This window comes from Manis pentadactyla, chromosome 10 (genome assembly GCF_030020395.1).
Source record: "Manis pentadactyla isolate mManPen7 chromosome 10, mManPen7.hap1, whole genome shotgun sequence".
NCBI lineage: Eukaryota > Metazoa > Chordata > Mammalia > Pholidota > Manidae > Manis > Manis pentadactyla.
In genome coordinates this window covers 120849873-120876210 of record NC_080028.1, presented here as the reverse complement: position 1 = coordinate 120876210, position 26338 = coordinate 120849873, and the positions used below count along the sequence as shown (strand labels likewise).

Here is a 26338-nt window from a genome sequence, read left to right as displayed (position 1 = left end):
AGAAACAAGTTATTTGGTAACACCTATAAGGGCTCATATGTGCCAGGCACTTAAGAAGAAACTTTTACTCATATTAACTTATTTAATCCTCCCAACAATAACCATTTGAGGTAGTTAATATTATCACTGCCATTTTACAGAGGAGACTGAGGCATGAAGAAAAGATGCAAAATCTAGTAAATGGGGATGCAGATACCTGGCATTCAAGAATCCATGTTCTTGACCAATGCATGAAGATATCAACCTTAATTTTCGGATCAATTATATATTAAGTGCCTACGGTGGACATAGCCCTTTGCTGGGCATTTTTGCCAGGTCCAAGGGAAGAGGTAGAAAATTCTCTAAAATTGTTTTGTCCTACTTTGATCATGTATGGGGGGAGACCACCACCTACTGGAGAAAGGTGGCACTGCAGCACTCCCGCACCCTTCGAATAGGTGATTTCTCCCCCTGCCAGTGTTTTGAAATGCTCCTGCTCTGCTGAATCAGCATCTAATTGTTTAATCGGTTAGACCCAGGTGCTAGTCTTTTTTATCCACCAGCCCGCTGTATGACTTGGAGCAGCTCTGCCTGCTAGGCCTCTGTTCCCCGATCTGTGAATAAGGGTATAGGATCTCTGCAACTCTCCCCTACAAACCCTAAGTTCCCTTAAACAAAAACATGTATTGAATTTTTGTTCTCTGGATGTTCTGTGCTTGGTGCTTTGCGTAAATTAAAGTATTTTATGCCCACAGTAACCTCACAGAGCAAATGCTTCTGTTATCTCCATTTTACAAATGAGCAAACTGAGGCTGGAGGTGGGAAGGGATTTGCCTAATGTTATTCAGCTGGGAAATGGAGTCAGGATTTAAATCCATGTTATCAGAGCACAAGCTATAAAAAAAACCATGTAATCTGCCCTCACGCATCCCCACTACGGGAGGCTGTAGTGCCATCACTGGAAATGCTGATGTATTTTGAAAACACGCTGTAATACTGTGATTTATAATATGAAATACCTATTTGGTCTTCCCCATTACTGGGCACAGAGCTCCTAAAAGCCCTGGAATCTCCTAAGTGATGAAAGCGGTAGAGACGTGTCTTGCTATGTTAACGAATCACTTTCACACCTCACTTAAGGATCCAGGCTGGTTGCCAGGGGAACCACCCATATAATTACAGGGTCAGAACTTTCAGTACCACCCAACCCCACCCCGCTGCCACCCCAAATCTCCAGGCAGGGGAAATCACCATTGGCCGATTATTTAATCAATTATGTCTGTGTAATGCAGCCTCCATAAAACCCCAAGAAGACTAGGTTCAGCAGACTTCTAGGCTGGTGAACAGGTGGAGATTTGGGGGGTGGCATACCTGGAGAGGGCTGGGAGCCCTGGGCCCTTTCCCCGTGCCTTGCCGATGTGTCTCTTCCATCTGGTTGTTCCTCAATTACATCTACATCCTTTTATAAAAATCGTGTGACCTAATAAGTAAAGAAGGTTCTTTGAGTTCGGTGAGCCGTTCTAGCAAATTAGTCGAATCTAAAGGGGGAGGTGGTTACAGGAACCTCTGATTTACAGCCAGCTGGGCAGAAGCACAAGTGACAACCTGGGCTTGCAACTGGCATCTGAAAGGGGACAGTTTTGTAAGACAGAATCCTTAACTTGTGGCATCTGATGCAATCTCCAGGTAAATAGTGTCAGAACTTAGGTGAATGTTGGTATGGGGGTATTGCCCCATTGGGAAACGGGTTCAGAACCTATTTACATGTCCAGGCCCCACACAAGATTCTGATTAAATTGGCTTTTGGGAGGAAGACTGTCCATCCCCCCCTGCCTCTGTCCCGCAGATACGGGAGGGGACGCGATGAGACATCAAAGATCTAAAAGGGCCGGCCAGGGGACTCAAGGTGTAACAGCGCAAGAGTCATGCCGAAAAGGCACTCCTCATATTTGAGCAAATGGACCCAAACATCCAAAGAATTTTGAGTAGGGGGTTCAACACATGATCAACACACAGTCATTATCTGACCTTGAGTCCAGCCCTAGGGTGTGATGCTCAAGGACACCAAAACCAGGTGAGGGCGGTCACGGGTTGTAGGAACTGTTTTGTCTTTACTCATTTTGTTACTGATCATGCATCAGGAGTTGTAGGAGAAACAATCAGTTCATACACATTTGTACATTTGATTTCTATATTACTTGATTTATGTATTAATCCTATTAATCCCACAGAAGAGTCAGGCATTAAATTCCCCAGGAGATTAGAATGTGGAGGCGGTCGAGAAATCCTGCTGTACAGGTGTATACACTGGTGTGTTCAGCAGATTCAAGCTCTAACAATGTAAAAAAAGTATAAACAAGCTTTGAAAAGAATGGGCTTTGTTTTTCGCGCAGTGTTAGGTGAACAGTACAATTTATCAGGAAGTTCAGAGAGTTCCTATATAGTCCCTCCACCCTCCCCCAACCCCTTTCCCATTTATGAACATCTTGCATTGTCTTGCTACGTTATACTTGAAACAATAAGGACGCATTATTATTAACTGAAGTACACCCATCAGGGTTCATTCTCATTTTCTAACTTCTAGATGTGACGCATGCATAATGTCATGTATCCACCATCACAGGGTCATGCAGGTTAATGTCACTGTCCTAAAAGTCCCGTGCTCCAATTTGTCCTTCTCTCCCCAACCCATAGCAATCACTGATCTTTTTACTGTCTCTTTAGTTTACAAACTTATTTTTAAAACTATTTTAAAACTTTGCCATTCAAATCTTTAGCCCTTATTAAGTTTTCTACATTAAAAATAACACATTTTTATTTATAGTTTAAATAACACATTTTTAAACTTCAATTTTGTTGTTTTTAGTTGTCACTGCCACCTTCAGAGGGACTAAAATAAAAATTTTAAACTTAAAATCTATTGTTTCAAACTCACAAAACTCAAATGTAAAGGCAACGTAAATAAACTTGCAAATGCTGATTTTTAAAAGTTTGCCGCACTCATACTTTCAAAGTTACTAAAACAGAAAACTGGGCCCAGCTTTTGGAACATGCCATATTCTGGAAAGGAGAATGCAGTCGACTGCACAGGCCAGGGACGGCTTCTGTGAGAGGATGCTGAGATCGGCATGTCACAGAGGACTAGGTGATGGTCGGATAGGCAGCACCAGGGGGCAGGATCTTCCCGGCAGCAGGACCTGTGTGTGTAACACATTGAATGGGTTAGGGTGTCCGGGCAAATGCCAACCCTTTGGTGGTTAGAGCTCAGCATTCACACTGACACACGGCAAGAAATGGACCTGGCGGGGTAAAATGGGCCACGGAGGCCACTGACACCTGTGAAGATTGGTGTTGGCCTGTGGGCCCTAGGGAGCCACTGAAGGTTTATCAGTCACAGAATGGCACAATCTGATTGATCTGTGGGGGTAAGGACAGAAAGACTTGCAGCCCAGAAACCACATGGGGAGTGGGAGGCAGTCCTGTACCCACCACCCTCTGGGACTCCTCTACTTCCAGGCTATAAACTGCACTTCCTGGGCCTTTTCGGGGATGAGCGTGTGACTAGCTTGCCAGTGAAAGTGAGCAGACAGGTGTCACTTCTGGGTGCAGCTCTTAAGCAGGTGTTCAGTTCATGCTGTCTCCCTCCAAAGCCTTGTGCTGAATAGCGGCAACACAAGAAGGCAGAGCCTCTGTTGTTTGCATCCCTGAGGATCTACAAGGAGCAGGGTCCTCTAATAAAGCTGTTCAAGTAGCAGGAGCAAAAACTAAACTTGGTTGCCTTGAGCCTCCACACCCCCAGGGATGTTTGTTCTGGCCGCATACCCCGGCCTGGTTGATACAGACACCACTGCAGGCCCAGGACGGTGAGGGTGAGCCGAGGCAGTGGGGCTGAGGGCTCTACGGAGCATCAGTTGTCTATTGCTACCCGGAACTCAGAGGCTTAAAACAGTAAACGGTTCCTTAACTCATGAGTCTGTGGGTTGTCTGGGTGGTTCTTCTGGACTCGGCTGCGCTCACTCATGCATCTGCGGCCACCTGTGGGTCTGGTGACTCGGCTGGACTCCCCCACACGTCTCAGAGCCACCGGTTTGGGATGGCCTCGGCGGGGACCCCTGGGGTGACTCAGCTTGGCTCCATGTCTTCCCTCCAGCAGCCTAGCCCAGAGATGCTCTTGCAGGATGGCAGAGGGGCAAGAGAGGGAAGCGAAACTGGCAGGTGGTTTTACAAGGGCTTTTGGGGGTCACATTTGCTGACATTTCATCAGCAAAATTAGTCACATGCCTGAGCCCTGAGTGAAGGGGTAGAAGATGCCCTGCCCACAATGGGGGGCTCTCAGATAGTCAGATAGCAAAGGGCACAGATAAAGAGATGGGTGAAGAATTGGGGCCATTTGTGCAACCAGGTCACAGTACCACAGGACATGATGCCTGACCGGACAGAGAGGGAGACCCTGTGGCTGTCTCCAGTGATGGCCATGTACATTTACCCCATCTCTGTACATGCCTGCCACTCCACTATCAGGACAGGGCGTTTGTTTCCCCAGTGTCTGAACCCGGGCTGACTTTGTAACTTGTTTTGACCAACAGGATGTGAGAAAGTGACGTGCCATGCCCAGTCGCCATGTAAAGGTGCTCAGGCTAGACCACTGAATGATGGAGGGGCCACACGGGGAAATCAAGGCAGACGTAAGAATGAGAATCTTGGATCTTCTAGTCAACTCCCCACTGAACGAAGCCACATGGTGAGCCCAGATATACACGAAGAGTCATGAGAAATAATAAACCACTGTTGTTTTAGCCCCTATACATTGGGCTGATCTGTTACGCACCAATTGATAACTGATAAAGGGCAGATGGGGAGGGCCAAGCACGGCTGGTGCTCAGATTTATGACCTGAGTTCTAGGGTGGTGGTGGTGCTGTTCTCTGAGATAAGAACCCCAGAAGCAGGAGCTGGTTTGAGAAAAAGTTGGGGATGTAAGTTTGTTATGCTTGTGGGACATCCGTGCAGTAAAATCCAATGGGCACCAACTGGGATACACGTGTCTGAACCTAGGGAGAAACAGGCTGGAGCTGGAGACTGGGGAGGGTTTCACCTCAGACAATGGGTGATGCTGTGGACATAAAGCTGCTCGACCAGGGAGGATGTGGAGAGTGTGGTCAAGAATACAGCCTGGAGAAATATTCTTCTTAAGTGGCTCTCAAACTTTAGTGGATATGATTACTATCTGGTGGGAGGTAAAGATACAGATTCCCAGGCCTAGTCTCGTTTGATTCAGGAGGTCAGAGGGAGACCTGGGAATCTGCTTTGCAACCTAGTTCCTGCCCTTCCGCTCCCAGTACAAGAGATGGAAAATTCTATTCCATCCCGGTGCGATGGGTTTTGGCTGAGGAGACCTGGAGCAAAGTTGAGAGGTGGTTTATTTGATTTAAAATTGTACTTTTTGGTGTGGAACACGTTTATTCTTACAGCCTGAGGGGAGGAGTGAGTGGCGAGGGAGGCTGAAGCACAGTAGACATCTCCTCCTTCCCCTGAACTGAGTGCTGAGTGGGAGGGCCCCTGAGCAATCGGAGACAGAAGACCTACAGGGGCACTGCAGCTCAAAACAGTGAGGAGGACTGTGGGAAATGTCTTGGGGGACATCAGTAAGAGCTGAGGTGGGCTGGCCTCAGGCCTCTGCAGTGTGGCTGAGGGAAAAAGAGCCTGTGGTCAGAATTCAATGGAGCCTGGTGGGTGAGATGGACAAGCCACCCCAATGTCTCTGAGCCCCACTTTCCTCAGTAAAAGGAGAATGGATTGTACCTGCCTCCCACTGTACAGCATAGTGGTTAAGAGCCCAGGCCCTGTGTCAGTTTTTCTTGGAATCCCAGCTCTGCTTAGGTCTCTCAGACCTTGGGCGAATCATTCCCTGTGACTCTGTCTTCTCACCTGCCAAGTGGAGATAGTAACAGTCCCCCCTGGTGAGTTCCTCTCTGGCCTCCAGGCTCTGCTCATGTGGTCTGTTCAGTTTGAAAGGCTACTTGCCACCCTTCCCCCAGCCCTGTCCCAATCTGATGTCTCCTGCTCGGCCTGGAGGGATTCTCCCTGACCCCATCACCCCCGGGTATCTCCTGCTACTCAATTTATCACGCTGTAATTACACGCTTCCTTACTTGTTGCCCAGGCTGGGCTCCAGGAAGACAGCATCTGGTCGGGCTGGTATCACTAGCCTGGAGCACCATGTGTTACAGATGAGGGGCTCTGGGACCAGACAGCCCAAGGTCATCGGTCTGGCTCCCTTGCTATGAGCTGTGTGACCTTAGGAAAGCAGTTTAACCATTTTGGACATTTGTTTTCTCATCCAAAAGCATAATTTTGCAAACACTGATATAACTGATTTAAGCAGAAATGGTGCTAAAACCGCAGAGATGGACGAGCAGGATGTTCACATGCTCTTAAATCACCCCAGAGTCTTTATTATTCAGATCCACTGAAAAATTGGGCAGATACCCTCTTTACCAGCCCTCACCGGACCAACAGCGGGACCCACAGGCATATTATGTGCCTCCTGCTGATAAAACAGTAGTGCATATCACTCAAGAGTGTTCTGCCCAAAACGTTTAACCTAATTCTAATGCGGTGTCGGAAGAATCACACAAATCAAGGTTATAGGATAGTCTCTAAAGCAATTGGCCCAGACTATCCAAATTTGTCATTGTCATGAAAGAGAAAAGGGCAAAGGGTGGAGAGAAGATTAAAAGAGGCTGAATTTAAAGAGACTAAAGAGATGGAACCAAAGGCAAGGTGCCAATTGGATCCAGGATGCAAGGTGTGGTCTTTCTTGGGACAACTGAGTAAATTTAAATATGAAGTGCATATTGGCTAATAATTTTGCATCAGTGTTAAACTTCTTGGGTGTGAAAATGGTAGGATGACGCCTTTGTTCCTAGGAGATACATGCTGAGGTACTGATAGATATCAGCAGCTCAATTGCAAAGGAAATAGTACTGCTGCAAGTTTTCAACATAGGATTCGCGCGTGCGCGTACACTTCTTTTGCGAGACTTACTTGGCGCAGCTGGAGGGCCAGATTGGGCACCCCAAAGCGGAAATACGTAATAGCGGGATCCGGTGACCGTGTAAGCATCCAGGGCGGCGGAATGGAAGAGGTGCCTCAGGGTGAGCGTGCTGAGGGGATGTGGATGGCGGGGCCGAGGAGATAGAAACTACTCTAATTGTGACCTTGTCTCTGCGTAGGCTGTCCCGGGACCGGCAGCGCCCAGGCGGGCCGAGGGGCCTCATGTCAGGGATGCCCCAACCAGCGGCTATGCGCTTCTGGAGCCGGCGCTACTCCGGACCCGGGTGAGAAAGGGGCAAAGTCTGGACAGGAAGTAAAGGTCGTGGTCCCGGAAGGGGCGGGGAGAGCGGTGATGGGGCGGGACCTGGAGGATGAGTGCGGAGGCGGGGCGTGGAGAAGTCAGCCTGGGTGAGGGGCGGGGCTGAGGAATAAATGACAGGGGCGGCCCCAGGGTGAGGGGCAGGACCTTTACAGGGCGAGCCCCCGGAGGCATGTGGCGGGAGGGGGCGGACCCTGAAGCACCGGTGACTGGGTGGAGTCCAAAGTGGTCCTGAGACGGCTTAGGGCCAGAGGCTTGAGCGACAGTAACTGACAGTGGTCGGGAGGAGGCCATCAGTACAGGGAATATGGTATAAACACCGAAGTCCGGGAGCTCATGTTTAAATCCTGGCTCTGCCACCTAGTTTCTTTGGACAAAATTTTCTTTCTTTTGAGGCGTTCTCATTCAACAAAAACCACTTCCTAGGCCAGTGCTGTGTGCTGGGAACACAGCTGTGAAAGAGACAGAGGAGGTCACTGCCCCAGTGGATGTTAGTTTGATAAGGGACACCCACAATAAGCAAGTAAGCAAATAAATCATCGCAGTGATAAGTGCTATGAAGGACACCTCGGAGGGTGCAGAAGGTTCAGGGAGCCTGTTAAAAGGATTTAAAAAGCAGGAGGCTGGGAGAAGAGTTTTGAAGGAGTTCAAAGACAGACCTGGATTTGATTCTTAGCTCCCAAAAACAGTATGACTAGAGTGAGATTCATAACCTCTGTGAGCCTCCCTTCCCTTTTCAAAACCAGGGAGAAGTAGTTACCTCACAGTGTTTAAGGGTTTGAAGGAAGGTGAAATATTGAATGCACAGCAAGTATATAATAAGTGATCATTACCAGTGACAGGTGCTAATTAAGTGCTTGCTGTTTAAGTTTCTCAACCTGGGCACTGTTGACAATTGGAGCTGGGCAATTCTTTTTTGTGGGGGGCTGTCCTGAACATGTCAGATGTTTACCAGCGTCCCTGGCCTCCACCCACTACCTGCTAGTAGCATCCCTTCCTTGTGACAACCAAAAAATGTCCCCGGACATTGCCAAATGTCCCCTGGTGGATTTTGCCCCTAGGTTGGGAACCATTATAGATGCGAAGCTTTGTTCTGGAGCTGGGAACACAGCAGTGAACATTTCAGAATCTTTCCCCTCATGGATCCTAGATTCTGTTAAGAGAGACAAGTAAACCAGTAGGATAATAGCAGATGTAGTAACAGCCTTTTTCTCCTTTGTAGCACTTACTGTTGACTAGGTAGTATTTCACATGCAAGCCCTTGAAATCGTTCCGAGGACTCAGCTGCTTCTAGCCCCCTGGAAAAGTGACATTAGAGATTGAAGTCAGGGATTTCATCACCTGAATTGCTTCTTTTGCAGCCATAGAGGAAATCAAAGAGAAGATGAAGACCGTGAAACATAAAATCTTGGTGTTGTCTGGGAAAGGCGGTGTTGGGAAAAGTACATTCAGCGCGCATCTGGCCCACGGCCTAGCAGAGGATGAAAACACGCAGGTGCGGCCTTGGGAAAAATTGGGAAAGGCTGAGGGTTCGTGATAGCTTGTAAAGAACTGATTCCTTAGACTAAGTTGAACTTCCCTCTTTGGAGTGTGGGTCCCTGCAGAGAGAATGAGGGAACATGTAGCAGTCAAGCACTGAAATGTCATATTTCACTGGATTTTCTAGCCTGAAAATGGACAGCAGATGTATATTTCTCTTGGCATGCTGATTATTTATTAGGTTAAGTTCAGACTTATTTTTCTTTATTAACCCCTTGCTGCCTTTTTCTAGGCTAGGGGTCTGCAGAGGAAAGCCCATGGCCAAATCTAGCCCATCTCCTGTTGTATTAATGACCTGTAGTTAAGAATGGTTTTTACATTTATAAATGGCTGCTTTTAAATTGTATAAGTACTTACATAGTATCCTTGATTTTGCCCACACAGGCTAAAATATTTTCTATTTGGCTCTTGAAATGTTTGCTGGCCCCTGCACTAGGCCCCTCACTCCTACCCAAGGACACAGATGAGCATGAAAACTCAAAGTACCCAGTGTTGCTGCTGTAAGAAAAGGTGTGGGTAGCGTGAGGAAGGAAAAAATTCCTTTTCACCAAAAAGGTTGAATGGAAATTTGCAGGCCCTGTAATTTAAAAAAATACATCGGGTTATTCATTGGGACCCATGATAACTTCACATTCACTTTAGAAAATGACCCCAGTATTCACTTTACCATTTTATACTTAATAAAACCATGCATACTGCCGTTTTCAATTTTTGTTTTTTTAACACAGAAACACCTTCCACCCTTTTGTTTTCTTCAAAATGAAATTTTGTTCAAAATGGCAGTAAAAAGCCAGACACCTTTCAGAGCTATTAGAACAGCATGATGCCTCGTAGAGCCCAGCCGCCCAGCACATGGCCCCTGAAAGGAGGATGCGCGGGTGGGCGCTGCGTTTGCACCGGGCGGGGACCCCGCTATCCCTCTATTGGAATTGCCAACTAGATGCCATTTTCTCCACCAGAGCACTGTTCAGGGTCTGCAGGAGAGTCCCGTGTAACGTGGAAACGACCTGAAAGCTGTTAACATCGCAGTTGTTCCCACAGCCTTTCATGTGTTGATTTATCTCTGAAAATGAGTTTTCTCTTCATGCATTTTGAATATTGAAAGTTATTTTTATATAAGGGCTAACTGACTTTCAGTTTGAAGTTTCTTTTCTAACTCCTTTGACAAGTGGCCCTTAACTTTCATTTGACGTTTTAAAAAAATACAGTGCTAGAGGGGACTGTAGACGTATGAACACTGAAATTTCAAACAGCCACATATTGCCTATTAGATTTTAAAACTCCAAAGGCAATATCAATTTCAATATTTCTACTTTATGAGATAAACACTACTTCAGTGTTTAATAGCACCCTGAGATCTTAATATTATAAATACTTCATTTTCTCCAAAACAAAAATAAAGCTAGCTACAGTGGGCAGGGGAATCGAGTCAGCCATTCTGGAAATACAATATGTGTGCGTGCAAATACAGCCAGAGACGGAGGGAGGAAGAGACAAATGCAGTCAGGGACAGAGGGAGAGACAGACAGACAGATGCAGACAGAGAGAAACAGAGATAAATGCAGACAGACAGAGGCAGACAGACACACAGACATACAGGGACAGACAGACATACACATGGAGACACACACAGTTGGACGGACACAGAGGGAGACACATATGCAGAAACACACTGTGGCCCTGAGACACCACCGGTGTCCAGTGACTCCAAGAATACATTTTTTAATCACTGGATTAAGAAATTAGAGTTTGCTGTGGGAGTTCGCTGGCAGACTTTTTATGTGAAGAGCCAGATGGTCAATATTTTAGGCTTGCAGGCCACTGTGGCAACTATTCAGTTTTCCCCTTAAACACAAAAAGCAGCTGTAGACAGTCTATCGACAAATGAGCATGGCCGTGTTCTGGTAAACTTCCTTGTTACTGAAATTTGAATTTTATTTAATTCGATGTCATGAAATGAAGGTGTTCTTCTGATTTTTTTCCCTCCAGCCCTCTAAAAATAACCATTTTCATCTTGTGGGCTGTACAGGAGCAGGTGGTGGTCTGGATTTGGCCCCGTCTGTAGTTGGCTGGCCCCGGGTGGGTTCATAGTGGCAGAAGCAGTGGTGGGGCTGGGGGAGGGCATCTCGGGAGGAGGGGTGAAACCTCGGGCAGGCCACAGCTTTCCTGGGACAGTGAGGAGGCTGGCCGGGGGATAAGGTGCAGGGCTCAGTGTTCCTCTCACCCTCAGAGCTCTGAAGTCTGCTTGTCCCTCGTGTCTCTTCTCATTTTATGACATGTGGAGTGGCACTCACTGGCTGCCAGTGGCAGGGCAGCATTCAGGATCTGCTGTAGGGATTTGGGGAAAGGGAGAGATGACTGGCGGGTCTGTGGGCTTGAAGGCAGCCTCTGGACTCTGATGGGGACTGACGGAATGGGGCTGGGGAGGGCTGGCAGTGGAGGCAGAGGCCTGGAGGTGGGACTGCCGAGCAGACGTGGAGAGGCAAGCTGCCTGCAGGACTGCTTCAGTGAAGGGGGCCGAGGCCAAGGCTTTCAGCGACTGGTAAGACGTTTCAGTGGGAAAGAGGCATCACCTGGGCGTTGCTTCAGGAGCATCGCCATGACAGCCAGCTGAGCGTATGACTGAGTGTCGTTAGAGGAGGATGGTAAGCCAGCTAGGAGGAGCCACGGGAGTCCAGACTATGGCACCAGGTGGAACAAATGGCAGGGTATAAATGAGGGCAAACCTAAGGAGGTAGAAGCAGGGCCTCGCGACTTTGGAGAAGAGGGAGGAGTTGGAACCCCAGCTGAGCATTCGGGGCAGGGTGGTGGGCGCAGTATCGCGTGGTAGCCAGGAGTGCAGGCTCTGGAGTCAGACTGCCCAGCTTCACATCCCAGCTCCACCTGTACCACTGCTGTGACCTTGGGCAGGTCATAAGGACAGACATACATACAGATGGGGACACTCTATTCAGGACTCAGGGCCAAGTGAGATGATGTATGTGGTATAAATGCATGCTTAGCACAGGGCCTGATGTGTGGTAAGTGCTCAGTAAATGTCTGTGATAGTGATCACGATTACTTTATTCCACTAACTGCGACAAGGGGCTGTGATTACTTCTGCTTTAGCGATGATGAGTTTGTAGCCTGCCCAAAGTACAGGGCTGACCAGGTTCAAAATACATGCTTTTTGATTTATTCTTAATAGCAACAATCTTGTCAGTTGAGGGTCAAATCTGTATTGGCTGATTGGCCAGCCAAGAGCTCTGTTTTTTCAGATGACCCATATTGTCCAGAATAATCTTTTGTTTTTAGAACTTGTCCAGCATGTTCTTACACAGCTCTCTTTAGGTGGGCTTTAACCAGGCCAGTTGCAAGTAACGTCTCGTGAGTAGACGGCTGTCTGCACATAGTCGTGCTTCCGTATAGTTGAAGTCCTTTCCGCGTGCACAGGACTTGACAATATACTGAAGGAGAGCTGGCCCTCCACTGTGGAAGTTCCAGATAAGCTGCATTTGTTCGTGCAGTGGTGGCTTAAGCAAACAGGTCAGAACTTAAGTGCATATTCCCCCAGCAGACCTACTCACGACCGAGAATATCACTGTCTGTGAAGTGTGGGCACCCAGTAAATTCTGAGTAGGTCTTATTGATTGAATTCAAGTAGCACACATTTGTCCCTGCTCTAAATTCAGCAGGATGCTGGGAAATGCCCTGTCCCTTTTCTGCCAGTGGAAACTCATGCCTACCTCTGAGCCAGGCTGTTTCATGTTAGCCCTCAAGGCAGGCCGGCGTCTGGCGGCTCATTTGCTACGGGCCTTGGATCAAGGGAGCAGAAGAGGAAACGCCGCTGACTAAGCCCAGGCCGGCTGGGGGGGGCGGGGGTGAGCTGTGGGGAAGCAGGAGGCCTGAGACCAAGGTCACATGCCATCTTTTCACTGCAGAGTCACTGTAAGTTCCCCATGTGCCATCTTGTCTTCTGATCTGAAGGGCACGGTCATTAACAGGCCCACACTGGGGGACCTCAGGACTGGAGTCTGTGTGGCCTATCTCAGGGGCCTCTAGAGCTGGATGGGGCCTGATGACCTATCTCCTGAAACACTTGTTTCACAGATCAGAAGCTCAGATGGGCCTGGGGAGGAGCAACACAGCCTCGGGGTGCCACGTGCTAGGACTGGAGCCCATGTCCCATGACCTCTTAAGGGACATTTGGTTTCTGGGTTCAGGAAAGGTTTAGGTCCTGGCAGCCCATCAGCACCCACTCCACCCCTTTCTGGTTGGTGCAGCAAGACCTCTTTCCGTGAGGTTTCTAGCACCTTCCATATTTCTCTCAGCTAGGGCTCTCTGGCTTAGCCTGAGGAGAAAGGGACTCGATTGGGCAGAGACTGGGGCAGTAATGGGATCAACAGGAAGTCCGAAAGGGACGGGACACGGGGTCACTCGAGACCTGGTTCAGCAGGAAGCTGCTGCGGGTTTTCCAGTACCACCACGCCGGTGAGTGCACGTGATCTGTTTTGCATCTTCCCATCATTTCCCTCAAGATTCACCCCCTTGGTCGTGAGGAGTAGAATTCCTCAAAAGGAAACTGATTATATTGTTCCCAGAAGAAAGGGCCTGGAGACTGAGTGGCTGGAAACCCGAGAGGCCCGACAAAAGCCTCTGTCGCTGTGGGCGTAACTCCCCACGTCGTGAGGCTCCGACGGCAAGTGCCCGTGGGTCACCAGCGCGCCTCGGCCTCAAGTGTCCCGAAGGCCCGCGAAGCTGGCTGCCCGGCTGAGCCGTGTCCTGCCGAGCTTCGCATGTGGTCCAGCAGGGGGCGCGCGAGGCCGGTCCAACCTGGGAAGCTTCCCTGACCGCCCAGTGCGAGGTTCCGGGGAAGTAGGTCAGGGTTCGTTGAGAGGATTGAAGAGGGGAGCAAGAAACGACCTTGGAGCGAGTCACTTCCGCCCACCCCCAGGTGCTGCTCTTTGGATCCACAAGTAGAGGTCTCAAGACGAACACTACCCCACCCCGCTCTTCAGGAGGTTCCTGGAGACTCGCGGCTCCCCACTGTCCAGGATGTTCGGAGTGGAAGGTGTCACGCAGGGCTGCATGTGTCTCCAGCAGACAGCTCGTGTAGATTTCCTTATTTTCAGTTTCTTTTTTAGAAGCTGAGCCTGAGCCATGATTAACCTTCAGGATCATGGGACAGTGGCGCTTGGTCAGAGCCCAGCCGGAGGGTCCACTCCGGCCTCCTCGCCAGGCCCCGTGGGGTGGAGGAGTGGGGACTCAGACCTCTCTTTATGCCCCAGCACTGCCCCCTGCCCCCTGAGCAGGTCACTGGGCCTCTCTGAACCTCTTTCCTCTTCTGTAAAGCAGAGCCAGTGATACCAGCTCCAGGCACATGGTAAGGGCCGAGCAACCAGTGGCTGGACCTCAGTCTTCAGGTGACCGGAGACCCAGGCCATAAGGTCACCCTGCAGCTAGCCGGACTCGGGCTGGGGGTAGGGAAGGCTCAGCGGTGTTGACGTCCAGTTGGCCCTAGAACAGCATGGATTGGAACATGGGTCTACTTATACACGGACTTGTTTTCAATGAATATATTGGAAGAACTTTTGGATATTTGCAACAATTTGAAAAAAAATTTTCTCTAGCTTACTTAATTGTAAGAGTACATGTAGTATACAAAATATGTATTCATTGACTGTTTATGTTAAGGCTTCTGGTCAACAGGAAGCCATCAGTAGTTTTGGCAGGGGAGGGTCAAAGATCATACACAGATTTTGTTGGTGCCCCTGACTGTGCATTGTTCAACGGTCAGCCATACTTTGTCAAGTTCTCTTTAGGAGTTTTGGACTGTAAATTCCGTGGCCTGAAGATAAATGTTGTTAACTCTGCCCCACAAGACTCCATGTGGTCCACATCTGACCCACTCTCTTTCTGTCTTCCTAACTCCCTCCCTTCCTCGATCCCCGTTTCCCTCCCAGCTGTGCCCATCTGCAGGGTTGCACGTTCAGTTAAGTCACTGCTCTTCTGGTCTCTCTCTGTTCTGCAGGTTGCCCTCCTAGACATTGATATATGTGGGCCGTCAATTCCCAAGATAATGGGATTGGAAGGAGAACAGGTAATAACTTTACCAAACAGGAGAGCATTCTCTCAGGGCAAACTGTAGTGCCGAACTACTAACTCCAAACAAAGAGGTCAGCAGAGCCCCTACGTTTTAATGTGGAAGTGATGAAATCAGGTAATGGTCACTAGCCCACCCATCTACTTTAACAACAGCTGTGACTTTGGGGGGATGGGATCCTACATAAAGTTCATCCAAACCATTTGAGAAGTGTTAGTTTCAATGCTTTCTTAGAGAGGAAGGGAAACAAGTAAAATGCAGAAGTAAGACACGGAAACACAGCTCTGGCTGGGAAAGAGCTCTAGACCGGGTTTGCTGGGGGTCTGTGCCCTGGAAGCAAGGGAATGTTTCTGCCATTGTGGTCACCCCTGGGGAACTGAGACTGTGAGGCGGGCGAGTGACATAGCAGGTGGGGGCAGGGCGATGGTGGCCTGTGCAGGTGCCAGTCTCCTCTGGGTGGCCAGGAATGGCCCCAGAAAGGGATTCCCCGGGGGCAGTGCTCTGAGGCCAGCTGGAGGCTAGGATGGTCCCAGGATGTCGGGACTGGTTCATGCTGTGCCAAAGTGCTGGGCACTGTTCTGGGTGCTGGGGTCCATGGTGAACAAGCAGATGACGACTCCAGCCCTCGTGGGACGGGAAGACAATAGAGAGTAGAAAACCAAAGCAGGGCCAGGGCACAGGCAGGGCGGGACGGGGGGAGCTGCTCCTTGGGAGGGGTGGTCCAGGGCACCCTGCCCTGGAGAGCCGGGAGGAGCCCCCGGGCTGCGGGAGCAAGTGCAGGAGCCCTGAGGCAGCAGTCCCCTCCCGTCTGCGGCCAGGTGGCCGGAGGGGCTGGGGCAGAGGGCCAAGGGGCAGAAGCTGGAGAGCAGCCGGAGGCAGATGGGGCCGATCCTGTGGCTCTGCTCCGGGCTTGGGACTGGCTTCTGGGGGTGCTGGGAGGGGGCGTGATGCTGCCCAGGGTGAGGGAGAAGAGCCAGATCGGACATCTGGGACCACGTGCCTGTCGGTAACAGGGTGTGTAGCCCACGCTGGCAGCCTGGGAGTGTGTGTATGTACCTGACAGTCGTGTACATCTACTGTCTACTGTGCCAGGACGCAAGTATCTTACCAAAATCGAGACTTTTAAATGGTGAGACAAACAGATGTTCCACTATTTTCTTCTACAGTATTGGGTCATCACATTGCCCCCTTTTAGAATTGCCAACTTAGGGAACGAGCATAAATAAGAATTAATAGTTTTTTTAAAAAATAGGACTGCACCAAAGGGAAAGGAACTGGGGAGAATGGGAGGGAATGGAGGGATAAGGGCGGGGAAGAAGAAAGGGGGTATTATGATCAGCATGTACAATGTGGGGTGGGGGGCATGGGGAGGGCTGTGCAACACAGAGAAGACAAGTAGTGATTCTACAGCATCTTACTACACTGATGGACAGTGACTGTAATGGGGTTTGTGGGGGGGACTTGGTGTAGGGGAGAGCCTAGTAAACATAATGTTCTTCATGTACTTGTAGATTAATGATACCAAATAAATAAATAAATAAATAAAAATAAGACTGCAAAACCAGTCACCAAAGACCACATATTATGACTTCTATGAAATGTCCAGAATAGACCCATCTATAGGGACAGAGGAGATCAGGGTCCCCTAGGACTGGGGTCGGGGCACAGTTACAGGGCATGAGGTACTTGGAGTAATGAAAGTGCTCTAAAATTGTGGTGATGGACGTACAACTCCGTGTGTATCCCGAAAGCCATTGTACATTCTAAACAGCTGAATTAGTAGAGCCGTTCTAAAAAGAAAGACTTCATTAAGAAAAATTGGCTGTTTTGGCCCCTCTGTTGCTCTGAAGCATAATTTCTGAGCTTGACGTGCAGTTGGAAATTGTGGAAGTTCCAGTTTCATAATGTAGGTGGTGCAGAGGTGAACCCCAGCTCTCAGTGGACGCCTACTGGCCGGGAAGAGTCCAGCTTCCTGGGCTCCCCACTGACACCCGTCCCCTGATTTCTTGTCCCCTGGGCAACAGGCCAGCCGAGGCTCAGGCCAGGGACGGGGCAGGTTCTGTGTCACCCACTTCCTGGACATTTACAGAGGAACCTCGCAGCTCCACAGTTACCTGCATATTCTTAGTGCCCCCCAACTGATTCTGTCACACTTTTAAAATACCTTAGACCCAAAATTAAATTTGAACTCAGGTCCCTTTGGTTTTCTGACCAGATAGCTAAGCAGAGTTTCAAGATGACCCAGCTTGGGGTGGGGGAAGGGTATGAATTACAGCCTCCATTACCAACTCTCTCCCACAGCCGTTTGCTCCGTGTTCAGAATTTAGTGGTGGCACTTAAGATGATGCGTTGTAGTTTATAAAATTGTCTTCTTACCACATAAAATTTGTCTGTGCATGCCTTGTGACCAGAGCCCATAATTTCTTGCAAATGAATATCGATGCCCATGTTCGTGCAGGTTCACCAGAGCGGTTCGGGCTGGTCTCCAGTGGTGAGTTCTCACCTCTTTGTCTTACTTTTAAGGTAGCGTGTTATGGGTCGTGTGTAGACAGTGGCTATGTGGCGGGCTGGCCACACTTTTCCTCAGCCCACCTGCTTCAGTTGCCAGTTATGGAGGCACTTCTAGGCACAGGGAATACAGGGAAGCTCAAGGATTGCCCGCCCCCTTCTCTCAAGGGGCAGACAATGAACATTTCCAGTCTGTGGGCCATATACTCAACAGCTGTCGTCGCTCAAAAGCAGTAATATGTAAATGAATGACTGTGGCTGTCTTCTGATCAAGCGCTGTGCACAAACAGAAGGCGGGCCAGATCTGGCTAAGGGGCCAGAGTTCGCCGACCCAGGTGACGTAGCTAGGAAGACGACAGTCACTTGTCGTGAACTTACTGTCACTGTAGCTTAGAGTCCTACGGTGCCTCTTTCAATTCTCCCCAGAGGGTAACCCCACCCTTCGCTTTTTTTTTCTTAAAAATGGTTTGAGGATTCAGAGTGAATATGCTCATAGACCACATGGTAATTCTGCCCCCAGCATGGTTTTATCAGCCAGAGCTCAGACAACAGGCCCAGGGAAGTGCCCTGCACTGAGGTTTTAAGTCAACAGTTCCTTGCTCCCCCCTCTCCAGTTCCTGGAAGACAACCTGGGGGTGATGTCTGTGGGCTTCTTGCTCAGCGGCCCCGACGACGCTGTTATCTGGAGGGGACCAAAGAAACACGGTCGGCCACTCTGGTTTTCTTTCCTCTCATTCTTCCACGGGCAGAACCGTCCGGGTTCCCTTTGCCACCTGCCCTGTCGGGATGGTAGCAGTCATCCCGCTGGGCTTGGCAGAGTATTATTTTTAAGCATCCAGCTGCCTTTTTCTTCACTGGTTGAAGAGAACGAATAGAAATACCAGTTTCTGTTTTGTAATTTGTAATATCTGTTGAGTTTTTCTCCTTAAAACCTGTGTAGCCCTGAAATTACCTTTCCTGTGGCTTTGTCTGTGGTTTATATACACCGCAGAGAGAGGTGTGGGAGATGGGGTCAGTACCAGGTTGATGGCGCCCTGAGGCTCAAGGAGCCAGTGCCACACTGTCCTCGAGGGCACATCCCTGCCCCTTGGCACCACTGGCATCTCAGCCCAGATGATTCTGTCCAAGGAAGGGTGGACCGTGCTCTGCCCCCTAGGCTGTTACCCTGCTGGCCTCTACCCACTAGATAGCAGGGCCCCCTAATCGTGACAGCTGCAGGCATCTGCAGGCATGGCCAAGTACCTGTGGCCCAGAGCAGAGGCCAAATGTGCACAAAGACCTGCGCTGCACTGCGCTGTACAGAGTCTCGAGTGCTGGCAGGGGGGCGGGAGGCATCTCTTGGGTCTCCCCTCCCAGGCATGATCAAGCAGTTCCTGCGGGACGTGGACTGGGGAGAGGTCGACTACCTCATCGTGGACACCCCGCCGGGGACGTCGGACGAGCACCTCTCGGTGGTGCAGTACCTGGCCGCGGCCCACATAGATGGGGCAGTGATCATCACCACTCCTCAGGTGAGTGAGGGCCGGCAGGGTGGGGCCCAGGTGGCACCACGTGGAGAGGTTTCTTTCTCGTAGGGCCTCGAGGTGCTGGCCTGGAGGCGGCTCTTCAGATCACATGCTCCAGCAGCCCTGGCTTTGGCTCTGCGGATGCCGTTTGTCAAAAAGTCTGTCTTTGGTGCAGACCTTTGCAGTTGGCAATAAGCATTCCAGTTATTTTTGTTCCCAGATTAAACAACAGTGATTCAAAATTGCCTTTTTAATTTCCCCTCACAAAGCCAGCTAGACCCCCAGTGCTGCTAGAGGTCAGATTGTCCCTCACGGGCACCCCTGCCGTGCTCCTGCATTGAGTCCCCGTAGCCTGTGGGGCTGCTTCCATTCACATGTCAGAACGATCCAGAGCACTCCCCAGTTCCGTGAAACCAGCCTGGGCTGCAGATGGAGGCCTCTGGGTTAGCTGCTGTGTCCTGCCCCTCTGGTGTAGGGGGAGCCAGGCACCAGCAGCCACTAGAGGCTCTGCCACCAGGCCACACCAAGCCCAGGCTGGGAGGGGGCACTACTAAGGGACATCCTGGGTGATCAGGCCTGACTGCCACTGACCTTACGGTTCCCACAGGCTGACAGAGTCTCTTTAGTCATACGTCTCTTCGTGCTGATCTTCTCCACTCCTGAGAAAGCACGTAAAGTGGGTTTATTTTAGCTAGTTTCTGAACCAGTCAGTACGACCCCTCAACGTTCACCCTGCCCTCACTGAGCACCTACTGTGTGCAGGCCCTAGGATGGCCACCAGTAAAACAGAGCAGCCCACCCACGGCCTGTGTGGCTTACTGGGAACACGGGTACCAGACACCCAGGCACACATGTGAGGCTCTGCCGACGGGGCAGCAGGCCCAGGGGGCCACCTGAGGGTGCCTGGGTGGGGAGTGCTGGGACGGATCTGAGCACATCACATCGCTCTGGTGACCTGGGGAAAGGGACCCCACTGAGGTGGCCGAGGCAGGGGACACCTGGCTGGGGGATGTCAGCGTTGGGAGGATAGATTTGTCCTTAGGAATGCTTTCTTTTGAATTTTTTAAAAGTGGCTGGGGCCTACGCTTGACCAGCAGTCCTCTCAAGAGTAGGTCCCAAAGAAATTACCGAAAAGGAGAACCAGCTGGACTGGAGCACCACTGACAGAATGCTGGTAGCGGGGAGGTGTTTTGGGGACGGTGGGTGGGGGCTTGGGCTGTGCGGGAACTCTGCTTTCTGCTCGGTTTTGCTGTGACCACCAAACTACTCTAAACATTGTCTTTGAAGAAACAATAACAACAAAAGTCCAGTTGGCACAAAGATGGCTTCTCCAATACAACAATTATTGTGAAAGAAAACAGTGTCCCTTGGGCTTGAGAAGAGGGGAAGAGACCCAGCAGATGCGGGCCCTGCTCCAGGGAGCCGCGGGAGGGCGCCCCGCATGTGGGTGCCCTTGTGAGGAACTCTGGAGAGCATGATTTCAGACCAGGGACGCCCACCTTCCCAGAGCCCTTCACGTCCAGTCGGTAGGGCCGGTGGCTTTCTCTCGGGATCATCCTGACAAAGCAGGGCGTTTACTTCCAGGACCCCAAGGGGAAAGCCCCAGTGGTGCAGTGAGGTGCAGAGACTGGGCAACCACCTGCTCACGTTCTGGCTAAACACCTGTCTGTCTGCAGCCCAGCCTCAGGCCAGAGCCCAAGGTGGGCCTCAGAGCAGCAGGTGACTCGGACGAGAACCTTGGGCAGCTCATGACTGTCAAAGGCAGAGATGCTGAGGAGCAGCCCCGCTTGGCAATGGCGGGCTGGGACACGGGTCTGCCGTGACGTTAAACAGGGCACAGGGTTACCCACAGGACTCGCGCTGTGAAATAAGCATTCAGAGTTCAGAAGTGAATTTGATGGGATCCAAATACATATTCCTTCTTGTCTTGTTGTGTAGAAGGCTGTTTGTGTTCACGATACTCCAGATCAGAGGGTAGCCAGCTGCTTCTGTAAAGAGCCGGCTAGGAAATATTTTAGGTTTTGGGATCACGGGGTGCACAGCCACTCAGTCGTACCTTGTGGGGCAAGTCGCAGCCAGAGACAGTATGTGGAGAAGCAGGCACAGCCGTGCTCCGAAAGAGCTCTATCCGCAAACGGAGGCGGCCCGCCCGATTCGACCCGCAGGCAGGAGTTTGCTGTCCCGACCTAGAAAATAGTGCATTTTGGCTCAGTGTAGCGTATCGACAAGAAAGTAGAACCCTGAGGTGCCGTAAAAGGTCACTTTCCGTAGACTCATGGTACGTGTGACACTTGGCCCTTCACCTTTATCCTTTTGACCTTGTGGGGAAAACATGGCACTTAGAACAGGGCTTACGTGTGGTCGGCCTATTTTGAATAGACGGCACAGACCTCTAAGGCTTCCTGAAGGTAAAGCTGCATGTCGCAGCCATCCCCTTGACCACGTGTTCCTTCTCTCACATGTTGACTGAAATCCCTGGTTTTTTGACCCTTGGTAGGAGGTGTCCCTCCAGGATGTGCGGAAGGAAATTAGCTTCTGCCACAAGGTGAAGCTGCCCATCATCGGGGTGGTGGAGAACATGAGCGGCTTCGTGTGCCCCAAGTGCCAGGTGAGCGCGCCGGCCCAGCACTTTCCCCAGACCCTTCTTCCGTGGCAGAGGGGATGGGGGGTGGCCTGTGCTCCGGTCATTTCAGGGGGTGTCATCACAACTGACATCCTCTCTTGCTGACTTAATAGAGATTCATCTGGTGGTTAGTCTTTCACATTCAAAGTAGCCATTTTTTTTTTTAGTTTCTTTAAAGTTAAAGTCCATTCTTAGGATTCTGAAACAAAATCATGACTCCTCCCATTTTATTTGCCTCACAGAAAGAGTCTCAAATATTCCCGCCGACGACCGGGGGCGCGGAGGTCATGTGCCAGAACCTGAAGCTTCCTCTCCTCGGCAAAGTGCCTCTGGATCCACGCATAGGTGGGTGAGCCTGACCACGCAGCCCCGACCCTGCACCGTGCTCAGCCGCCCGTGCGCCCCGCGGCCCAGTGGGCGTGGGACCCAGAGCCTGACCTGCGGCTGGGAGAAGCAGTGAGGACGTGGGCATGGGGCCAAGGAGGTCAGTGGCGGCAGCTGGGCCGGCCCGAGTTCCAGGAGGTGCTGGGGTGCAGGCCGAGAGGGCACTAGACAGGAAGTCCCCAGGGAGAGGGGACAGGAAATGACACAAGTGCCCGCTGCCTCAGCACTACGTGAAGTCACTGGCCTGCCCATACGGGCCAAGGTGTGTGGGAAAGGCGCCCCTTTCAGTACCAGAGGCCCCCAGAAACCCATGGGATGCTTGCCCCACGAGCAGCACAGGGCCTGAGGAGGGGTGGGGGGTGGCTGACCCTTCTCCATCCACACTTGCTCCCCATCTGCTTGCCCACGGGGATGGTGGGGAGGGCCACCCGCACTCTAAATTACACCCCTCCTCCGAATTTTTGTTCCCAAGAGAGCCCAGTTGAACTTGATTTCGATGCGCCTCTGACCTGGCCACACCCATGAGGAAGTGGGGCTCGGGGAGGGAAGGGGAGGCAGGGGAGGCCGGGTCCAGGAGAGGAAAGCTCTGCGGCCAGGCCACGGGTGTGGACTCCTCTGGTAGGACAGGGGAAACCGAGATAAGCATGGCCACCAGGAAATGCAGAGGGGCTGTGGGCTGCCTGCTCCGGAGGGACCGTGGGGAGGAGGGGAGGACGCACCTAGGGCCTAGGCATGGGCCTGGAGAGGAAAGGGCGCACACGGGGAAAGTGACCACAGTTTTGACGGTAGGGGTACAGAAGGCATCAGATGTCCGTGCTGTCCAGCCTGAGCATTGGGAAGGGGACACGTCACCCCATGAACTCAGCCGGGTGCTGTGTGGGAGGCGGGAGGCCCTGGTTTGCCCGCAAGCTCAGGAGGCCGGTCAGGAGTGGGAGTGGGACGGCTCTCAGGGCCAGTCCGCAGCGGGCAGTGGAGAGGAGGGGCCCCGAGCCTGGCCGGGAGGGCGCCTGCCCTGTAGGGGTGGGAAGGGGCTGAGATGGCTGTTCTGAGGACCTAGGGTGCCGGGAGAACCTGTCCTGAGAACACATCTCTGGTATGTGCTTCTCTTCCAAACATAGAGAACAACTGCTTTCCCCACTTCCCGGGTGTTATAAAACTCAGTGAGCAGTTTTCGCTGACCAGAAGTGGCACTGCATCTCCCCTCATGTCCCCTGGCTGTTGTATGAGTGGGTATCTCCCACCCCAGGGCCTCTGGAGGCAGTGGGCCAAACCATGCAAGTGGGATTCAGAAGGGCGGGGGGGCTGGACCACTGTCCACCGTCAGCGTCCACCTGCTGCCTGAGTGTGGGTCCCCCAAGCCAGGCCTGGGAGGGAGCCTGGAGCAGCTGCCGGGCCTCAGATCCCGAGGCCACTCGCTACCACGTCAGGAGGGGCACGGGAGAGCGGCAGGCCTTGCTGTCAGGGCCACTGCTCACATAGAAGCCAAGGCCTGAGCTCTTCACAAGGGAGGACAGTGAGGCAGGGGGGCCCGATGGCTGCTCCCTGCCCAGTTCCAGGCTGGAACTGAGTTCCTCCCAGTGGGCACAGTCCTGTGTGATGGATTATAGGTTTCCAAACGGCACCTCCAGTTGAAGCCACAGAGAGAAGCCAGCGAACATAGCGAGCATCAGAGACGCTCTGGTGAGCGGCTGGTAGGCACTGTCCCACTGTGAGAAGGGGCACAGGGCCTGGGTGAGGCTGCTGTGACCTTCCGGAGCCGTTTTTGTCCCACGGAGGCAAAGGCACATAACTGGGAATGGACGGGAGGGTGTGAAGGCGCGCATCAGCCCCTCCTGGGGACACAACAGCAGAGGGAGATGCCGCCTCCCAGGCGCCATGATTCTCAGCCCTTCCCCAGCCCCTGTACACCGAGGCTGGACACCCCAACTTCCTATTTCCTCCTCTAAGTCTCATGCCCTCATCCATAAAAAGGGGATGATAACCATGCTGACTACAGGGGGAGCTGCAAAGATGAAATGGGGGTGCACGGGAGTGCTCAACACGGCAGTGCTCCAGGCAAGCTATTCTCAGAGTGATGTGCCTGTTCCTGGAGTTTTATGAAGATGGGGAACCAACCGTAGTGCATTTGCAAGGGGTGGGCAGGTCCTCCGGGGAAGGGAAGACGGGAGAAGCCAAGAGAACACAACATCAGCTGGAAACTGGAAGAACAGGTGGCCCTTCTGAGACTGTCCTGGGACCTGGGGCCTCCCAGACCTAGCCCGGCTCCCATGAACCCCGTTTTCTTAGCTGTTTGCACCATGGCCCCACTGTAGCCCAGGCCCATGTGGGGCTCCTTCCCTGTCCCACAGGGAAAGGCACTGGGGGAGGGGAGGAAACCACAGGTGCACAGGCGGCCTTGCCAGGGATGCCCCTCAGGTGGAGAGCCGCTGTGGGTAGTGGAACCACAGGCCTGGCTTCTCAGCAGCACTCAGCAAGCTGAGTGGACTTGGGTGGGCAGAGCAGAGGGGAGGGGAGAACATGGCCCGAGGCCCCTGCACGGTGCTCACCTGGACGCTGGGTTGACACACGGTCCTGAGACAACCTGCACGTCACAGGAGGACACCGGTGCGGACAGTCTCGGGAAAGCCTAGCAGGCAACGCACGCCAACGTGGAATGACCTGCAGGATAAAGTTATCCATGGAAAAGGCAATGGACGGAATGTGTGTATTGTGTTCTCCCATTCATGTTTTTGTTCTTTGTAAGCATATGAGTCTGTATATGCTGCATTTATATGCATAAGCATTTCTAGAAAGATATCTGAAACCCTGGAAGCTTTTGGACTCGCTTTTCATGGTGTGACCTTTTGTATTCCGTACTTTTTTGCTGTGCGCATTCATCATCTTTTTACCCAAAGAACTGATTGATCTTTTAAAGTGCAGACTTCTGGGCCCACCCAGGGGCTGCCGAATCTGCTCCTGATGGGGCCTTGGAATCTGCATTGGTCGCACGCCACCCAGTGATGCGTGGGCACACGCACCAAAGGCCACCGGCCGGCGGGCCAGGGTCCCTGCTGGATGGAGGGGAGGCAGGTGAGGCCCTGGAGGCCCTGTGTTCCCTCTCAGCATTGTTCTTCCTCATGAGGGCGCTGGGTTCAGTCTTCATCAGGGCACACGTGCAGGAAGAGTCAAGGTCACGCTGCCACCAGAAAATCCATGTTTGCCTCACATATTTAATTTTCTCTCATTTCTCTCTTTAAGGTAAGAGTTGCGACAAAGGACAGTCTTTTTTGATCGATGCGCCAGATTCCCCAGCCGCGTTAGCCTACAGAAGTATCATTCAAAGTAAGTGGTGAGTTCAGGTGGCTGCAGGGCCAGGAAGTGATGTAAGAGAGCAAAGTGGGCTGGCTACGAGCAGATCCCACTTGGGCTCATAAATGGCCCCCGCCAGGCGGCCTCGGGTGCAGACAGTAGGGGTAGTGGGGTCTGGGGTGACCCCCTCAGCCCAGGAAGCCAGGAGTGTGGGTTTTAGGGTATAGGAAACACACCTCAGTAAAGCTGTAAAAAGAAACTAAGGGGGGAAAAAAAGCCAAACGGAACCCATGTGCAGGCCAGCTGCAGCCAAGGTCAGCCACCGGAGGCCCGGGACTGAAGGCAGGGGTGTCAGCAGACAGAGCCCCAGACGCTTGGTTTGTGGCTGAGTTCTTTCTACCTAGTAAAATGGCGTCAAGGGCAAATACCATCCTTCCCAGGATTCTCGATCTGTAGAAGGGGCCACTATGAAGCCTCCAGCCGTGTGGTCACAACCCCAGCGTGCGGCTTTCAGGCCCCCGTCAAAGACTCAAGCAGAAACGGGGGCCCTTGGGGAACTGAGCCATCTGGAGATGGCGCCCCAGCCTGGAGGTGGTCCTGGCCAGCACAGGGCAGGACTGCCGCAGAGACTGATGGGCTGTCGTCTTGTGTTCCAGGAATCCAAGCGTTCTGTAGTCCCCATCAGCCCAAAGAGAGCCTTGTCAGTTCCTGAGACACGGGACAACACTGTGGACGCAAGCTGCATGTCCAGGGAGTCCTGAGCAGCCTGGGGACAGAGTGGGCGTCACAGCGGAAAGGGACCAGGCTCTGCCACGGTGTGAAGTCACTTTTTCAGATGCTTTAATTGTAGTTATTTGTACGCATTTCTTTAGAACATAGGCAGAGGGCATTCTTTACAGTGTGCCATTTAAAGAATAAAACATCTCCTTCAAAGCTCCTCTCCGAGGCCTGCTTCACGAGAAAACCAACAGCCTGTGCATCGCGGCACATTCTCTGTTGGGAGCTTGTTCAGCTGCAGAACCTCGCACCCGAGCTATTGCTGCCTTGGGACGTAAGC

The 26338-nt window shown here is 51.7% G+C and overlaps 2 protein-coding genes and 1 long non-coding RNA gene across 11 annotated transcripts in view; 1 reads left to right on the top strand and 2 right to left on the bottom strand.

Moving 5' to 3' along the window:
• Positions 1–7053, bottom strand: part of LOC118933669 (uncharacterized) — a 10522-nt gene extending 3469 nt beyond the window's left edge. Inside the window, exons 1-2 of the long non-coding RNA XR_005033217.2 lie at positions 7025–7053; positions 1351–1459 (exon numbers count right to left, since the gene is read on the bottom strand). This is a non-coding gene — a long non-coding RNA (uncharacterized LOC118933669). The remainder of the gene's footprint in view (positions 1–1350; positions 1460–7024) is intronic.
• On the top strand, positions 7053–26212 carry NUBP1 (NUBP iron-sulfur cluster assembly factor 1, cytosolic). 2 transcript variants are annotated; one of them, XM_036928213.2, is made up of 11 exons: positions 7053–7134; positions 7213–7317; positions 8714–8847; positions 14902–14970; positions 17432–17464; positions 18096–18186; positions 18838–18992; positions 21484–21594; positions 21852–21954; positions 25231–25314; positions 25938–26212. In XM_036928213.2, exons 1-11 carry the CDS (start codon positions 7116–7118, stop codon positions 25991–25993), a joined length of 960 nt encoding a protein of 319 aa, XP_036784108.2. In that variant the 5' UTR covers positions 7053–7115; the 3' UTR covers positions 25994–26212. The 2 variants fall into 2 exon arrangements, with proteins under 2 accessions (XP_036784108.2, XP_036784109.2); XM_036928214.2 differs by lacking the exon at positions 14902–14970.
• TVP23A (trans-golgi network vesicle protein 23 homolog A) overlaps positions 18999–26338 on the bottom strand; it is a 31040-nt gene continuing 23700 nt past the window's right edge. For 5 of the 8 annotated variants that reach the window (XM_036928217.2, XM_036928221.2, XM_036928215.2 and 2 more), the window contains 3 exons: positions 24540–24651; positions 19578–19645; positions 19318–19452 (listed from right to left, as the gene is read on the bottom strand). In XM_036928217.2, the coding sequence (XP_036784112.2) occupies positions 19357–19452; positions 19578–19645; positions 24540–24651 (276 nt within the window). In that variant the 3' untranslated portion in view covers positions 19318–19356. Of the gene's footprint in view, positions 19164–19317; positions 19453–19577; positions 19646–24539; positions 24652–26202 lie in introns of those variants that run through there. The other 3 variants (XM_036928216.2, XM_036928218.2, XM_036928220.2) reach the window with 3 other exon arrangements.